This window comes from Saimiri boliviensis, chromosome 5 (assembly GCF_048565385.1).
Source record: "Saimiri boliviensis isolate mSaiBol1 chromosome 5, mSaiBol1.pri, whole genome shotgun sequence".
NCBI classification, from domain to species: Eukaryota; Metazoa; Chordata; class Mammalia; order Primates; family Cebidae; genus Saimiri; species Saimiri boliviensis.
Genome location: NC_133453.1, coordinates 130,806,576 through 130,821,220, shown reverse-complemented (window position 1 = coordinate 130,821,220; position 14,645 = coordinate 130,806,576). Strand labels below are relative to the sequence as shown.

General features: G+C 39.4%; 1 protein-coding gene and 1 non-coding gene across 6 annotated transcripts in view; both read right to left on the bottom strand.

The window, feature by feature from the left end:
• The window catches only part of AGBL1 (AGBL carboxypeptidase 1), a 945,533-nt gene that overhangs the window by 756,890 nt on the left and 173,998 nt on the right, over positions 1-14,645 (bottom strand). For all 5 annotated transcript variants that reach the window (XR_012517828.1, XM_074399984.1, XM_074399982.1 and 2 more), the window contains exon 16: positions 6,707-6,851. Coding sequence is in view for 4 of the 5 variants with exons in the window: in XM_074399984.1 (XP_074256085.1) it covers positions 6,707-6,851 (145 nt within the window). In the remaining variant the exon portion in view is untranslated. The remainder of the gene's footprint in view (positions 1-6,706; positions 6,852-14,645) is intronic.
• On the bottom strand, positions 10,519-10,624 carry LOC120368278 (U6 spliceosomal RNA). Its single transcript, XR_005582464.1, has one exon. It is a non-coding gene; the product is annotated as a U6 spliceosomal RNA (small nuclear RNA).

The window sequence follows — 14,645 nt, the reverse complement described above, 5'->3', positions numbered from 1 at the left end:
TGAAAGGGTACAGCATTTCAATTAGACAAGAGGAATAAGGTCTGGTGATCTATTACATAGTGTAGTATTCATAGCTAATAATAATACACTGAATTATTTCAAAATCAATAAAAGAGTAATTTTAAGTGTTCTCACCACAAAGAAATGATAAATATGTGAAGTGATAGATATGTTTATTAGTCTGGTTTGACCAATCTGTAACATATACATGTACCATATAAATGTAAGCAAATACTATTTGTCAACTAAAAATGAAATAAAACTTTTTAAAATAAAAATAAATAATAAACACAATCTGTAAAAAACAAAAAAGAAAGAAAAGAAAAAGAAAAAAGGGAAAAGGGGAACAAATAAATGAAAAACAAAAAGCAATAATCGTCATTCTGTGATGTTACAATTAAGCCATAGTTCTTTGGTGCCTGATACCAAACTTTAAAAAAAAAATAATAAAATCTAGGTTTTATGAATCTGTTATGGGGAAACAGGTTAGGCAGAACGTTGGTCTATAGAAGCCACCAAGTACTATTAGCTATGAGAGGAAAAAAGTCAAAAAGTTATCTTAGGGCACATGGGAACTGTCCTTCAAAATAGTGTTGGCTGGACAGGCTCCCAGGCAGCAAATGTAGGAGAAGGCAAAGCCTGAAAGTTTTCTTCTCTCATGGGTTCTCTTTTAATTTGTTATTATTACATTTTTCAAAATAATATTACAAATCAACAAATGCCTAATAGTCTTTTAGCTTAAGCTCACTGTATTAGTGCATTCTCATGCTGCTAATAAAGACAGACCTGAGACTGGGTAATTTGTAAAGGAAAGAAGTTTAATGGATTCACAGTTCCACATGGTTGGGAAGGCCTCACAATCAGGGTAGAAGGTAAAAGAAGAGCAAAGACAAGTCTTACATGGCGGCAGGCAAGACAACGTGTACAAGGGAACTCCCCTTTATAAAACCATCAGATCTCATGAAAATCATTCACTATCACGAGAGTAGCATCGGAAAGGCCTGCCCCGTGACTCAATTACCTCCCACTGAGTCCCTCCCATGACACATGAGAATTATGGGAGCTACAATTCAAGATGAGATTTGAGTGGGGACTCAGCCAAACCATATCACTCATTTTCTGTAAACTGCAAGTTTTCACAGATCAATCTCCCCGCACCCCTCAGTGAAATCTCCCTCCTGTTGGACCTGCCACCGGGTTCAGCAAGTATCTAACACTTCTACTTTTAGGGGATTATTTTGGCTTCAGTCATATAAAAGATTGCTAGAGGTAAACCAAGTATATATTTCTGTTGGATTTCCTTTTGTAAAAATGTTTTTGTCCTGTTCTTCTAACAATGGTCTCCCACCTCAAGCCCAGGAAAGTTATGCCTAACTGGATATTGTGGGGATCACTGATGAGAAAAGTGGGACCTCTGAATGCATGTGCCAACTGACTGTAATTACAGCCCTGTGGAAGCCACAAGGGTGGGCTTCTTTATAAAACTGTGAACGAGTTCAAGGCAATTGCGGGAACCCCCAGAGAAACTGACTTCTTAAAAGAAAATCCTGTCTGTGAACATATCAAGCTGATAACCTTAGCCTGCAGCTTCATCCTGTGTCTCTCCACAGGAGTCCTCCGTGTCTCTTTCCTTTATCAACTACTCCCTTAAAACTTCATAAAAGACTTCCTTGACCTCAGCAGGGTAACCTGCTCATGGCTACTGATAAAGTGAGGAGCACTATGCACTCAAAAATCATTCATTTTCTATTGTTCATCCCTAAACTGCCATACTGTCTATTCCCTTAATTTAGAAGAAAGCTCATTCCTAAGGAGATGGCCTATTTTATTTGTCTAGTGCCTAGATCTCAGCTGTCACTTAAATACACTCATTAGAGAATCGAAGACTTCTTATCACCAGAGAAGAACAAATAACACCCTTAAGCTAAATAAAAGCTACAAGAACATGCTGCAGGCATGTTCTGATGAGCTTTCTCAAACTGTCCCAGTCTGCCAATATTACACTCCCCAAGTTAAAGGAACTTAACTTTAAAAATATGAAAAAAGATTAATCTCTAGATATCTGCTCACAGATTTGCCAATTATAAAGAAAGGATGGTTTTAATATTCCTTCTCCATAAACAATAAACAAAGCTATGGTATGATGATTTGGAAAAGAGAGTAAGAAAAAAAAAATTCATAATCAAATACCCTAAGAAAACCATCATTAGCCTTTGCAATTTGGGGGGAGGGGTCTTTTATTTGGATTTTTTTTTTTACAAAGTGTTAATTTTAGTATAAATTATGGAATGGGCATCTTCCAATCAGTCCAACAGAGAAAATAATCACACATCATCTTAAAAATAATAAATACTTCAATGGTTACCATCTAATATTGCTTACCACAGACACTGCTAAAATTTTCCATATAGCAATTATTTAATCTTCAAAATAGCCTATGTATTCACTGCTTTTTTGTTTCCAATGTTACAGACGAGAAAACCAAGGCTAAGAGAAGTTAAATAGCTTGCCCGTGGCTGCACAGCAAGGAAACTCAACACCTAGAGTAAAATCCAGGCCTGTCTGACCTCAAAGCTTTCTTTCATTATGCCCAAGATCCTGGAATTCAGATGTCCTTGTGGTCAAAGACTTGACCATTCATGAACATGTTGGCTCCTCAGAATGGCTTTCCATGTTCACCTCAACATCAAGAACCTTTATTGAGGTTCTTGGTTTTGTTTGGCCCATACAAGGATGGATCTCTGTCTACTGATTACATGACGGTGTTGATTTATGACCTGCTCATTCCATCTTTGATCTGCCACATATACGTAAGTCAACATTTTCCACTTGACACTTCTTAAACTCATTTATTGAGTCATTTATAAGATATTGTGCATGTGGCATTCTAATTCATTTTTTTCTTTCTTTCTTTTTTTCTTTTCTCTGTCTCTCTCTCTCTTACCCTCCTACCCACCCTCCCACCACCATCTCTGGGGATAACAGTATTCACATCTTACACAGTGGGTATGTGTGTCTGGTAAAAATTCTGCTCTTATTCTTTAAGATCCTCAAACTTTCCCAATACCTGGACTCTATTAATGACCACTTTTTTTTTTTTTTTTTTTGGTCTCTTGTCAATTCATGCAGTTATAAGTTCTCAGTGAGATTCCAATTTTTTTACCTCCTAAAATACTCATCAGAAACTCTCTTGGGGTCCCATTTTCAACCAATACTACTGGCTACCTAGGGGCTATTTATAACCTAATTCTAACACTTTAACAAGTATTGCTAACACTTTAACAATCATTACAATTACTGATAACATGATACAGCTGATTAAAATAGAGCTCTTTTGTATGCTTCAGAATTACAATAGTGTATTTCTTTCTTTTAGCTGTATGTTAATGCTATAATATGAACAATTACCAACAGACTTGCTGGCAAGCATCTGGAAGATATCCATTTGAAAGAACCAAATACTAATTCCCTTATTATAAGAGAATAATACAATCTTGAAAGTTTCAAAATTGTATTCACATTGAAAAACATCCAACATACAAGTCTTTCACTATAAAAATGTCTGTAATTATTAAATGTAATCCATATTATAAGAGACTTGCAAATTATGAATTCCCCACGGAAACATATTTTCTACCCCTCACCGTAACCCCCAAGTAACATACAGTTAATTCTGCCCTTGGGGTATCATTCACATTTAATTTATCACTGATCTGTTGGAAGAAAACTGTTTCTCCTCAGGACATGTCCAAAAATAAAAATGACTAGTGTGCATTACAGAATGTAGTCATTCTGTCCATGATGGGAGGAAGAGTTTTTTTAAGAGAAGTCACAGAGTCAATTGTTGTCTTAAACCTGGAGAGGACAAAGACCATGAGTTATTGGAAATGTAAAACCTTAAACTGAGAATACACATTTGTCACTTTCAAGTAACAAATTGTCTTTCTAACCCTGTTTTGCTCATTTAGGAGAAATAAGTTATCCCACTTTCTCATTAACTCTCCACAAACTTCCCTAGTGGAAGACATTCATAGTCAATAGGCTCACAGGTAACAATAAAAAGTCATAAGCAGTTATAGCTTACTGTAATTAATAGGAACAGTAATAGTTATTAATATTAACAGTAACAAGCCAATAAGCATTAATTAACAAGCCTCTCTTTCCCTCTCAGTGAAAGTATGTGGCTGGTGGAGAGAGGGGGCCCTCTTTCTTGTGTGTTTTTGTTTCCTTTTAAGATAAAATCATCTCCTCATTGACTCCCCTGCCTCCATCCACACTGGGTGGCTCTTAGAGTTATTTATCAATTGCAAACTTTAGACCCTGTGTTCTGATCTGAATCTGTGTCCAGAAGGTAACCAGGCCCAGAGGCATGAGGTAAACAACCAGGTGCCTTCAAGTCAAGGTTGGGTTGAAAGGGTTACACAATTTGAATCAGCCTGCAGGCACCTACCAAGAATCCATCAGAGCATCTTGGGGTAAGAACTAGACCATGTTTGGAAAGAGACACTATCCCTCAGCTGAACCACAGCCACAGCACTCAGAATTAAAGATATAAACTGTGGGTTGGCGATTTGAATTCAACCATTAGAGATGGCTGTATCATCACACAATGATGACTACATGTACTCACAAAACAGGATTGCATGTTTTAGTAGCTTATGAGTGCCATAGCCATCAAGGACACTGATCTGACCCCAGAGCAGAAATTCTGAATTTCTTCTACACTTTTCTACAGTGAAGTAGAAAGTCCACAGGAATAGACCTCAAAGGCTGATGTCCTGTTCCTCCAGGGCTGCTAGCTAGCTGTGGGACTTCTGGCCTCAGTTTTTGCATTTATAAACGTTAAGGGTGAATTAGACAACTTCCACAACCCCTTTGAGTTCTAATGCTTTATACGAACGCCCACCAGCAACCTTATCAGAGACCAGGAACTTTATCAGAGTCCAAGATATTCTAAAAAGTGAAAAGAACAGTGTCCTAGATCCATGATCCCTTACCCAACAGGAAAGGCAGACACATAACACGTATTGAAAAATGAATCCCTTTCCCTAGTAGACTTTTTTTTTCTTTTCTGTTTTTTGTTTTGTTTTGTTTTTTGTTTTTTAGATAGGGTATCACTCTATTGCCCATGAGGGAATACAGTTGTGCGATCCTGGCTCACTTCAGCCTCAACCTCCTGGGCTAAAGTGACCCTCCATCTCAGCCTTCTAACTATGTGGGTCTACAGGCACATACCACCAGGCCTGGCTAATTTTTGTATTTTTTGTAGAGATGGGGTTTCACCATGCTGCCCATACTGGTCTTGAACTCTGGGCTCGAGCAATCCTCTCACATTGGCCTCCCAAAGTGCTAAGATTACAGGAGTGAGCCACTGTGCCCAGCCCACCGTAGACTTTACATGTGCAGTGTTTCACAGGCAAGACCGTAAAAACAGCTGTTGAAGGGAATCATGAATCTTGCCTGTTCTGTGTCCCTAAAGGCAACAAAACATGTTTTATAACAAATGTGGCTTGTTACCGCCTAGCTTGCAATGCACATTACTTGGATTAACTTCTTGAGCTCTCTGAGTGTGATACACAAATAATACTAGTTGTGTCTCTTTTGCAATCTGGAAAATGGTAAAAATCTCTTTAGGCAAGACAACATATGGAGAAGAGGGCAGATGCACGTTCACGAAGCAGTGAGCCAAGTGGTTCAAGATATGCCTTCGCTGTGAGAAAAATTTCCATTTATACCTGCACATTCCTTTTAAAGGAAAAGATGTTCTTGGTTATTATCTTTTCCAACTCCTTATCACAGCCTTAAAATGAAAATGCACATCCTTCAGGCAAAGTGATATAGATACTCCTATACACACATATGATTATAAATATGCTAATAACATTTTACATTAACACTGAAGATGAAAGTGCTTTATAGAAGACACTAGAGCTCATTTATCCTCAGGATATCCATGAAATGGCTAGTGGTAAGGGACAAATTGCCAGCTTTTTCAAATGACGGAAAACTGCATGGTTTAAGCTGTCCGTTTGTTCACGATTGTCTTGTGAACTTTTTGCAGGGCCTTATGGACCACAGGAATGCTAACCGTGAGCCTGCACTGACTTCTGCTGCACTCCCTCATAAAAAATATTCTGGTTCTCTGTTGCAAGGATCTAGTGTTTCATTCTCAAACTTTTCTCTTCCACCCTGGATCCTTCTAGCAGCCTCCAGCTGCTTCCATCGGAAGCACTGGAGATGCTGGCATGGCCGCTTGCACACAGACTCGTAAGTTTCCCACGTTCTACCTTCCTGCCTTCTCCATTCCTCTGAATGATTGAATTTTCCTCAGATTTGCATCTCAGCTTACTTGTATGGTCTTACTCCCCATACACCTCCAACCTACTTCACACTTAAACTTGACTTTTTAAAGATAATCTCTTAAGAAATGCCCCCACGTCCTGCCCCAACTTGCAGACCATTCGGGCCTTCAGAAGGTCACTGATCAAGGCTCAGCCCTGTGCTCTGTACAGGGAAGAAGATGGGACACATAGTAAGCCACCAAGTCAGTGACAACACAGCCTTGCTCCCTTAGGAAGGCTATAGTTTTCCTACATGCCTCTACACCCCCCCCCCCTTAGGATGTCAGGGTCTCCTAAATGTTCTCAGGAAAACCTCAGAGAGCCCCTGCAGTCCTGCTGGAGTGATGCTGTAAGCAGGCAGTTACCATGAGGGCTGTGTAAGTATAGGGATAGTGGTAGGCCAGGTAGCAGACATCCTCATTGTGTGGGAAGCTGACAGCAAAGGACAGGGTATAGTAGCACTTTCCAGACGCTCCGCCTGCAGCAGCTCTACTCTGGCGATAGTGGTTTCTAAAGAGAGAGGAAAAGAGAAGAAAATCAAGGAGAGGTGGGAGTCAGTGCGGGCTCACTTAGGGTCCTAGATGCTATAAATGTCATGTGCTGTGTACTGTACTGGCACAACGGCCTTCAGCTGAAACATTTCTGTGGGCGAGATTGAGAAAAGGGAAATGTACAAGTGAACTTACTGCCAGGTCATGAGTCAGTTCAGCAACGTGTAGCCTGGCCTGTGTGTCTCTCCATTGTGCTATATATGCTACAGGCCTTTCCTTGCTCTGTCTGAAAATGAGGGGTATAGTCATTTTCAGCTAGAAAATAAAGGAAAATGTGAACAGTTCTGTTTTTCCTGGGTTTTCATTGCAGACATAAAACTTCACTACCCAAATCTGGGTTCCCCCAGTACCTGTCTCTGCCCAGACCACATAGGGTATACCTCCTCCCTTTCCCCTCCGCCTGCCAAGTAGATTTATTAGCAATCATATGATATATTGAGTTCCAAATCAACGTTTAACATATGTCATCTTATGGTATTATTGCAGCAACCCATCAGGAGGATGATGAAACAAAAGCTTAAAAAAGTTAATTTGCCAAAGGACTCCAGGCTAAATGGTAGATACCAGACTGAGACCCAGATCTCTCTTGCTGTAAAGGCTTTGTTCTTTCTACTGTACAATACTTTCTTCCCAAAGAAATATATTTGTCACCTCAAATGTGGTTCAGCTTCTTAAGGCTTGAGAGTGCACATTTTCCTTTATCAAAGATGAAGAACCAATTTTGATACTTCGGAGAACGGTATCAAGGAAAATTGCACCCAGAAGTCCATTCTGAGCAATATTTTCCCCACACGCTGCCAGTTGATGCTGAGACAGCTGCGCAGGCTTTGCTGAGAAATGTTAGCATCAAGGCTGCATTATAATGCAAAATACACCCGGACACCAAGAGATGTAATTCCACCTTTGAACATTTACCACGCGGGGTTGCAAGTCCGTGGTGCTTTTGGTTTTATTAGGGGAAAGGGAAGGGGAAGGGAAGAACCTAGTAGGTGATTATTCTTGTGTGTTCTTGAGAAATGTAAAAAACATGGGTTATCACATGGTAAACACGGGTTTCTGCCTTTTTGCTACCTTCGTCCCACTCCCCGCCTAGGCAAAAAGCAAGCATGGAAGAAAGAGAGAGAAAATCTACTATTTTATTTATCATGCTTTTGTGGCTTTTCAATATCTATACAACAAGGATCGGGATTAAGGGAAGCTGGTAACGCACTGATTATGGCCTGCTGCCTTTATCTTGTCTCGGCTTCTGTCAACATGGCAACCTGGAGCCTCGGTCACGCTAGGGAAAGGGGCGTACCCCGTAACAACATAAGCCCCAAGTGGCCGTCACACCCAGGTTTTTGGCATTGTATTCATAGAATCAGTTTCCTTTGTGCCTACAGAAATAGAAATTTCAAAAGGGTGTCTTCCCACATGGTGTGATGTGAATCTGAATGCTCAATTGGGTCTACTGTGCCAGATTGCCCCAAAGTTCTGAAGTTTCTCCAAAAGCTATGACTCTGGTTATTAGAATATATGTAAAGAAGCAGATGGTAGCTCAGAAAGCATTCAAGTTACATATGCTCTACCTCGTATTTGCTTTCTGATTTCCCTTGTAAAGGCTCTGTGCAAACATACACTCAGTTTACACCTTGCTGAACAACAAATGCTAGTCAATTACTCCTCTTTACAGGAAACAGCAAATTGAAATCAAATGAGCCAGGAAGAACCAATCAAAGCATGGAAGAGTGCCTCACTTATAAGCATACATGTGTGACTGCACACACACATATGCACATATTCATGAATGTAAAGGCTGACGGAAACAGGCACCTCCTGCCTCACTGTCCCCAGTTCCTCACCTACAAACAGTGGAGACAGAGCCTGTAGCTTGACTCAAGACTAGGTATCCCTAAGGGCCGGTAGGGTTGGTCTTATTCGGCATGGGCCTTGCTTATTTTTAGGTTCCCCACTGCACTATTTAGTACACTAAAGTCACATTGCAAGCACACTGGGCCTATGCACACTCAACCTTACCACATTCAATCACAGGAAAGAGCAAGAAAGAGAGAGAAAAAATAAGATCCATGTATTTATCTCTATATTCTTACCCTCATTCAGACCACACCTGCACTCCAAGGAAAGAACAGCTGCAGCGAAATGGAAAGAGAAATAGAATGGGCTAATCCTTAGCCCTTGAGCTTCCATGGGCTCAAGATTTAAGGGAAGTGTAAGGAATTCAAATGGTAGTTTTGACGATGCCAAATCTGCCTTCTCATATGCCCAACACACACACACACACACACACACACACACACACACTCTCTCTCTCTCTCTCTCTCTCTCTCTCTCTCTCACCTAACATGCTACCCCTGTACATGGTGATGTTAAATTCTCCTGAGTATGACTAATGCTCCCCACCAGCAAGTCAGCCTCCTCCAGGATGGTTGCACACAGCTGGAATTCAAAAAAAAAAAAAAAAAACCTGAATGTCACCTTATTTAGAATGACTTTCAGCTAAAGGAAATTCACTTAGAACCCTCGTCTGGGGTCTAAACTCTGGCTGAACCTAAAACAAATGTCAGGCATCCCCACTGGAGTCTCCTGGCAGCCACCTTACAGCAGGACTTGTCCAGGAGATGACTCCACTTCCAGCACACCTTCCTCTGCAGAGGCCTTTAAACTTTCCCAAGATCACCTTCTTCAAAGCCAAATGTTTGACAAACCTCTAAAGTGAAACACCTGGCTTGTACAGTTCAATTCATCCATGATAAAGTGAGATCCCCTCAACGAGTTCTTTTCATTTCCCAGTTACGACGTGGACATATCAAGCAGTGTTTGCAAGACAGCAATGTTCATTCTTCCCATGTTCAACTGCTCCCATGTTCTTGCTTTGTATGGAAAGCCCTTTCCATCTTTCTTATTTAGAGAAGTCTTCTTAATCCTTCAAAATTCAACTCAAGTGTTTCCTCTTTTAGGAAGCCTGCCCTGATAGTTCCCTTATCACTCGTATTCTCATGGCCAATACTTTATGGCAGGGACCTGCTTATTCATTTATCTTCATCCTTCCCACATTGCCTTGACATAGCAGCTCTGCAGTTAAAATTTATATAGTAAGTGGACCTAAGACTCCAGGAGTAATAATTAGGATGCCCAATGCGTTTTATTTCCAATCCTAATGGTATCCTTTCAAGGTGAGTATTAATTATTATACAAATTCTACAGATGGAAATTAAGGCTCACAGAGGTTAAGTGTCTATGGGAATTCCACACAAGTACAGTAAACAGGATTCAACCCCAGTTACAGGCTTAGCTCAGAAACTAAGATTTTTTTTTTAATATATATCACCTGCTTCTTAGGAATGGATAAAAAAGGACAAGATGTCTTATGCTCAATGTAGCAAGTAAGAATCTAAAGTTTTAATCTTCATAAATCATAGCTGCCTATGAACTTTGAGTCTAAAATAACAGAAAAATAAATGTAAAATAATTCAGATGAGAGCTAATAAAATGATCTATATACTATGATTTTTTTAATCATTGGTATTTGATACAATTAAGATGTTTTTACTCATTATTAAAAATAATTGATAGCATTCATTGAACACCTACTGTGTACCAGACACTGTTCTAATCGTTTTTTTTTTTTTTTAATGGAACACTTCACGAATTTGTGTGTCATCCTTGCACAGGGGCCATGCTAATCTTCTCTGTATCATTCCAATTTTTCAGTATATGTGCTGAAGCGAGCACTGTTCTAATCTTCACATGTGTTTTATCTCATCATTTTATCTTCAAAACACTTCTATTACATAGAAACCATTATTACCCCATTTTAAGATGAAGCATCTGAAGTTAAAGAAGTTGGTCGAATTTGCCCAAGGTCACACCATTAATAAGTGGTGAAAGTTTGAGTCCAAGAACTTCCTCTCTCCAATCTGTTCATCTAGGTGGAGAAGCAGCCTGGTGAGAATCAGGTGTGCTCTGGAAGATGAGCTGGATCCTACTGGTCATCTGGGGTCAAAGATGACCTGGGCTGGGCCCTTCCAGCAACTTCACAGCTAAAGGGCTTTTTGTTTGCTTTTCCATTCTTTGAACCATTTATCTTTGGAAGAACCTACACTTTTATCATCATCAAGACTTCAATGAAGCAAGAAACAAAGTACACAAAGGCATAGTAATGAACTCAGGCTATTTTCATTTGTACTTAAAAATATGCCGGAAATTCATTTTCTTCCAGTGGGTGCAGAACATAAGCAAATGCCATGATGGAGAATGGATTAGATAATCTTATAATGACAATGGCTCAGTTTAACAAGGTGCATCATCCCCCTTAACAGGATCTAATAAGGCAGAGCAGTCAAGTTGCCAGGCTTCCCTGTGTCTGCAGCGTTTCTAACATCCCACAGGACACCAAATCTCCCTCCTGAGATCCCGCGGAAGTATGCGTGATGGCAGAGCTCTTGTATGACATTCATCTTCATGAGTGAGCTGTTCCATCTCCTCTCACGAGCGGAGATAAATGTCAGAAGAGATCAGCCGTTGTGTATTACATGGCCACTCTAAGCATGCAGCTTCCCTCCCTCTGCCCTTCAGCACCAAAATTACTTTAGACCAGAGCTGGGGGAGAATTCAAAAAGGTGTGAGGCTGTGTATATTAGAGGAAGAAGCAGACCACAGGGAACTAAATAAAAGAGAAACTAAAAGGGTCCTGGCTTCCTTTTACGAGAGGCAGGGAAAAATCAATCTGCCCGTTACTATTCCTCCTTCTCCAGGGGCATTTTTTATTTTCCAGCCTACTGGTCTTCAAGGTGGGGAAAAGCAGGGTGTGGAATAGAAGGGATAGGAGGTGTTCCGGGGCTGGGGCAGAATGATCAACTGGCCACAGGCAGAAAATATCAGAATTTCACCTTAAAATGACTATTATCTACATAGTAACAAAGAAATTAAGTTGTCTACTGTTTAATATAGGGATTGGCATGGCTGTCTCTATGTCAGCCTAATGTGATGGGTAATTATAAAACAGAATAGATGACGGTGCAGCCATCTATCCACTCATCACTGCTGTACTGCAGGGCTGCAGTATGAACAACACATTAAATTCTGCATCTATGGTTTTTATATGTTAGCAAAGTATCAACTGTTGCATGGGAGAGGTCTCCAGAGGAAGAAGTGGGAACAGCTAGCTCCCTTTCTTTTTCTTTTAGCTTCTGGCAAGGTATTTAAGTTTCTAGAAGCTTACTCTGATTTACAGACTATATTCTAAATTAAACTAAACCTCACAAAACAGACAATTACTTTTTAAAAGAAAATCTGCTTAGCAGTCATCTATAGATGGTAACATTAAATTGCAATCAAAATGACCAGAAAATGGCAGCATGGACATTGCCTACCCCAATATTTTAGGTCTTTTAAGGTAATTCTGATTTTTGTTAAAATAAATGTAATCAGATCTAGAAAGTTCATCAAAATTTCTCAAAATTACCAAAAAGACGATTTATAACTACACCTAATGGTAAACTCCATGGCAAAATTCTAGTGTGCCTTGAGCTATAAATGGCATAAAGATGTAACCATTAGGTGGACATAAACAATTATTAGTTTCATCTTTTTCTCTTATTTTAAAACTCTTTTTTGTATGTTTTCTTACACATATAATACATTAGTATAGTCATGCATATACACTTTTTTTTAATGCATAAACTAGTAAGAACACATACACACATTTCTTGATTAGTGACACATTATCAACAGTTTGGAGACTTTCCATCTGATGACGACTGGCCGCACAGAGTAGTCAGTCCACATCCCTAACCGCTCGTCATTGCTGTCAACTTCAACTTCCGAAAGAAAATGCAAATGCAAACCCTATTTCTTCGGAATGTTCTTTTCCCTTTCACCCTTCTATATTCATGCTCACGTACCTCAGCTCACAGTTCTCCCCGCAAGGAGCACCCTGGCATCCTCTTAAAACATGGCACCAAATCTGGGACTTTAACAGCATTATAGAAATAGAGCATCGTTTCTCAAAATATATTGGAGACAAGGAAAGAGGAAAGTAAGGTTCTCCCAAATTAACCACCAGAGATAAGACAGGCAGGAGAGCAGCAAAGAACTCTTCTAAAGCAAATCAACTCAAAGATCAGGATAGGTAAACAGGGAGAGAGATATTGTATAATCTAAGGCATCATTTTATCATTGAGAGGTGTGTTCTAATTTGTGGGTGAATAGAGATGACACAGATCTATCCTGTTGCTACATCACATTATTAGAAATATGTTAACACAACATGGAGCATAATTATAAAACAAACTACATTACAATGTGGCAATCTATCCATTCATCTCTGTTGTATTCATGGCTGGAATACGAAAAATGAATTACATTACACATTCATGGTTTTTTTCTTACCCCTCTGTTGCTCTTTAATCACATAATCATTGTCTTGTTAATAGATCTAAAAGCTATCGGCATTGGTTCTCCTTAGGTCAAAGCTGAGCTTTTGAAAGTACGCTTCTTGCTTCTTTTGAGAAATACATGGTCCCCTGAGCCTTCTTATTCCATAGTTCCACGAGGAGCATCCTCCAGTAAGACATCTATGCATCTCATTAGGAAATAATGTAAAATGTTACGTTTATCCAATCTCTTACTAACTTTCAGGTCCAAACCACCTTTAAGCTGGATCTTCCACATTTCCTGAGAATAACTATTTTCAGACAACACTAAAAGTCATTCTTGACACCCCAAGGTCCCAATGTAGGTTTTCATATTTTTCTCTTGCAGTTGCAGGCTATCACCTTGAGGTGATTTTTAATCTAAATCTCTCTGAATTGTAAGAAAGGTCCTGAGAGTCTTGAGATAGGTGAGCCGGAGAGTAGTTGCCATTTAGGTGAATGGAAAACCAACAAAGTCATAATATGTTACAATTTTTCCAAAGGATGTAAAAAATACCCTTCAGATTCATATCCTAATAGATCAGGGATTGAATACCTTCAACTCTTTTATTATAGACTGCTAGTCAGCCTGGCTCTGTATCCTGCAGACTGTCATTATCTCCATGACGATCTTTGCTTTTTTATCTGATACAGCAACAAGATTCTTGACCTTTCCCATCTATCAATACTCCTATCCTCAAAGCCTCAAAAGCCAAGAGGCATAAGGGTATATTCTGTTTCTTTTCAATAGTGACAACCGCCCTAAACTCTAAAAAGTCTGATCATACTTTTTTCTTAGAGACCTTTAATAACTTCAGAAAGAGATGAAACTTACTTTATTTAAAAAAGCAAGCACTAGTCTCCCAGTTTTTATAAGAAACTAGAACTGAACTAATTAATTATATACCGTCTACCTCTCATAGTAATTCCTATCCTTATTTTCTTATAAATTTGAATTGTATTTTTCATCTGAAGAAAATGTACACAGAAGCAATCTAGACATCTAGAATGCATTTCTTTCATCAGAATCTATGGACAGTTTCAAATTCATTATAACTTTGCAGGATAATTTGATTATACTGGCAACTGATCAAGGATTGAAGATGAATTTTGAAACTCCCCCCTTTTTAATTTTTTTTCACAAAATCACCTTGCTGTGCGGAGGAGTGACTTGCATGTATTTGTCACCCTCTTGTACTTTGGAAAACTAAAGCACGGGGTAGATAGGACCAAAATAGAACGCCTCATACATTTCCCTCTCTGGGTTCAGCGGACACAGGTAAGGCTTGACACACTAATCACAGGTAGACGCTCTCTGACTGCTAATATCTAACAGCAAG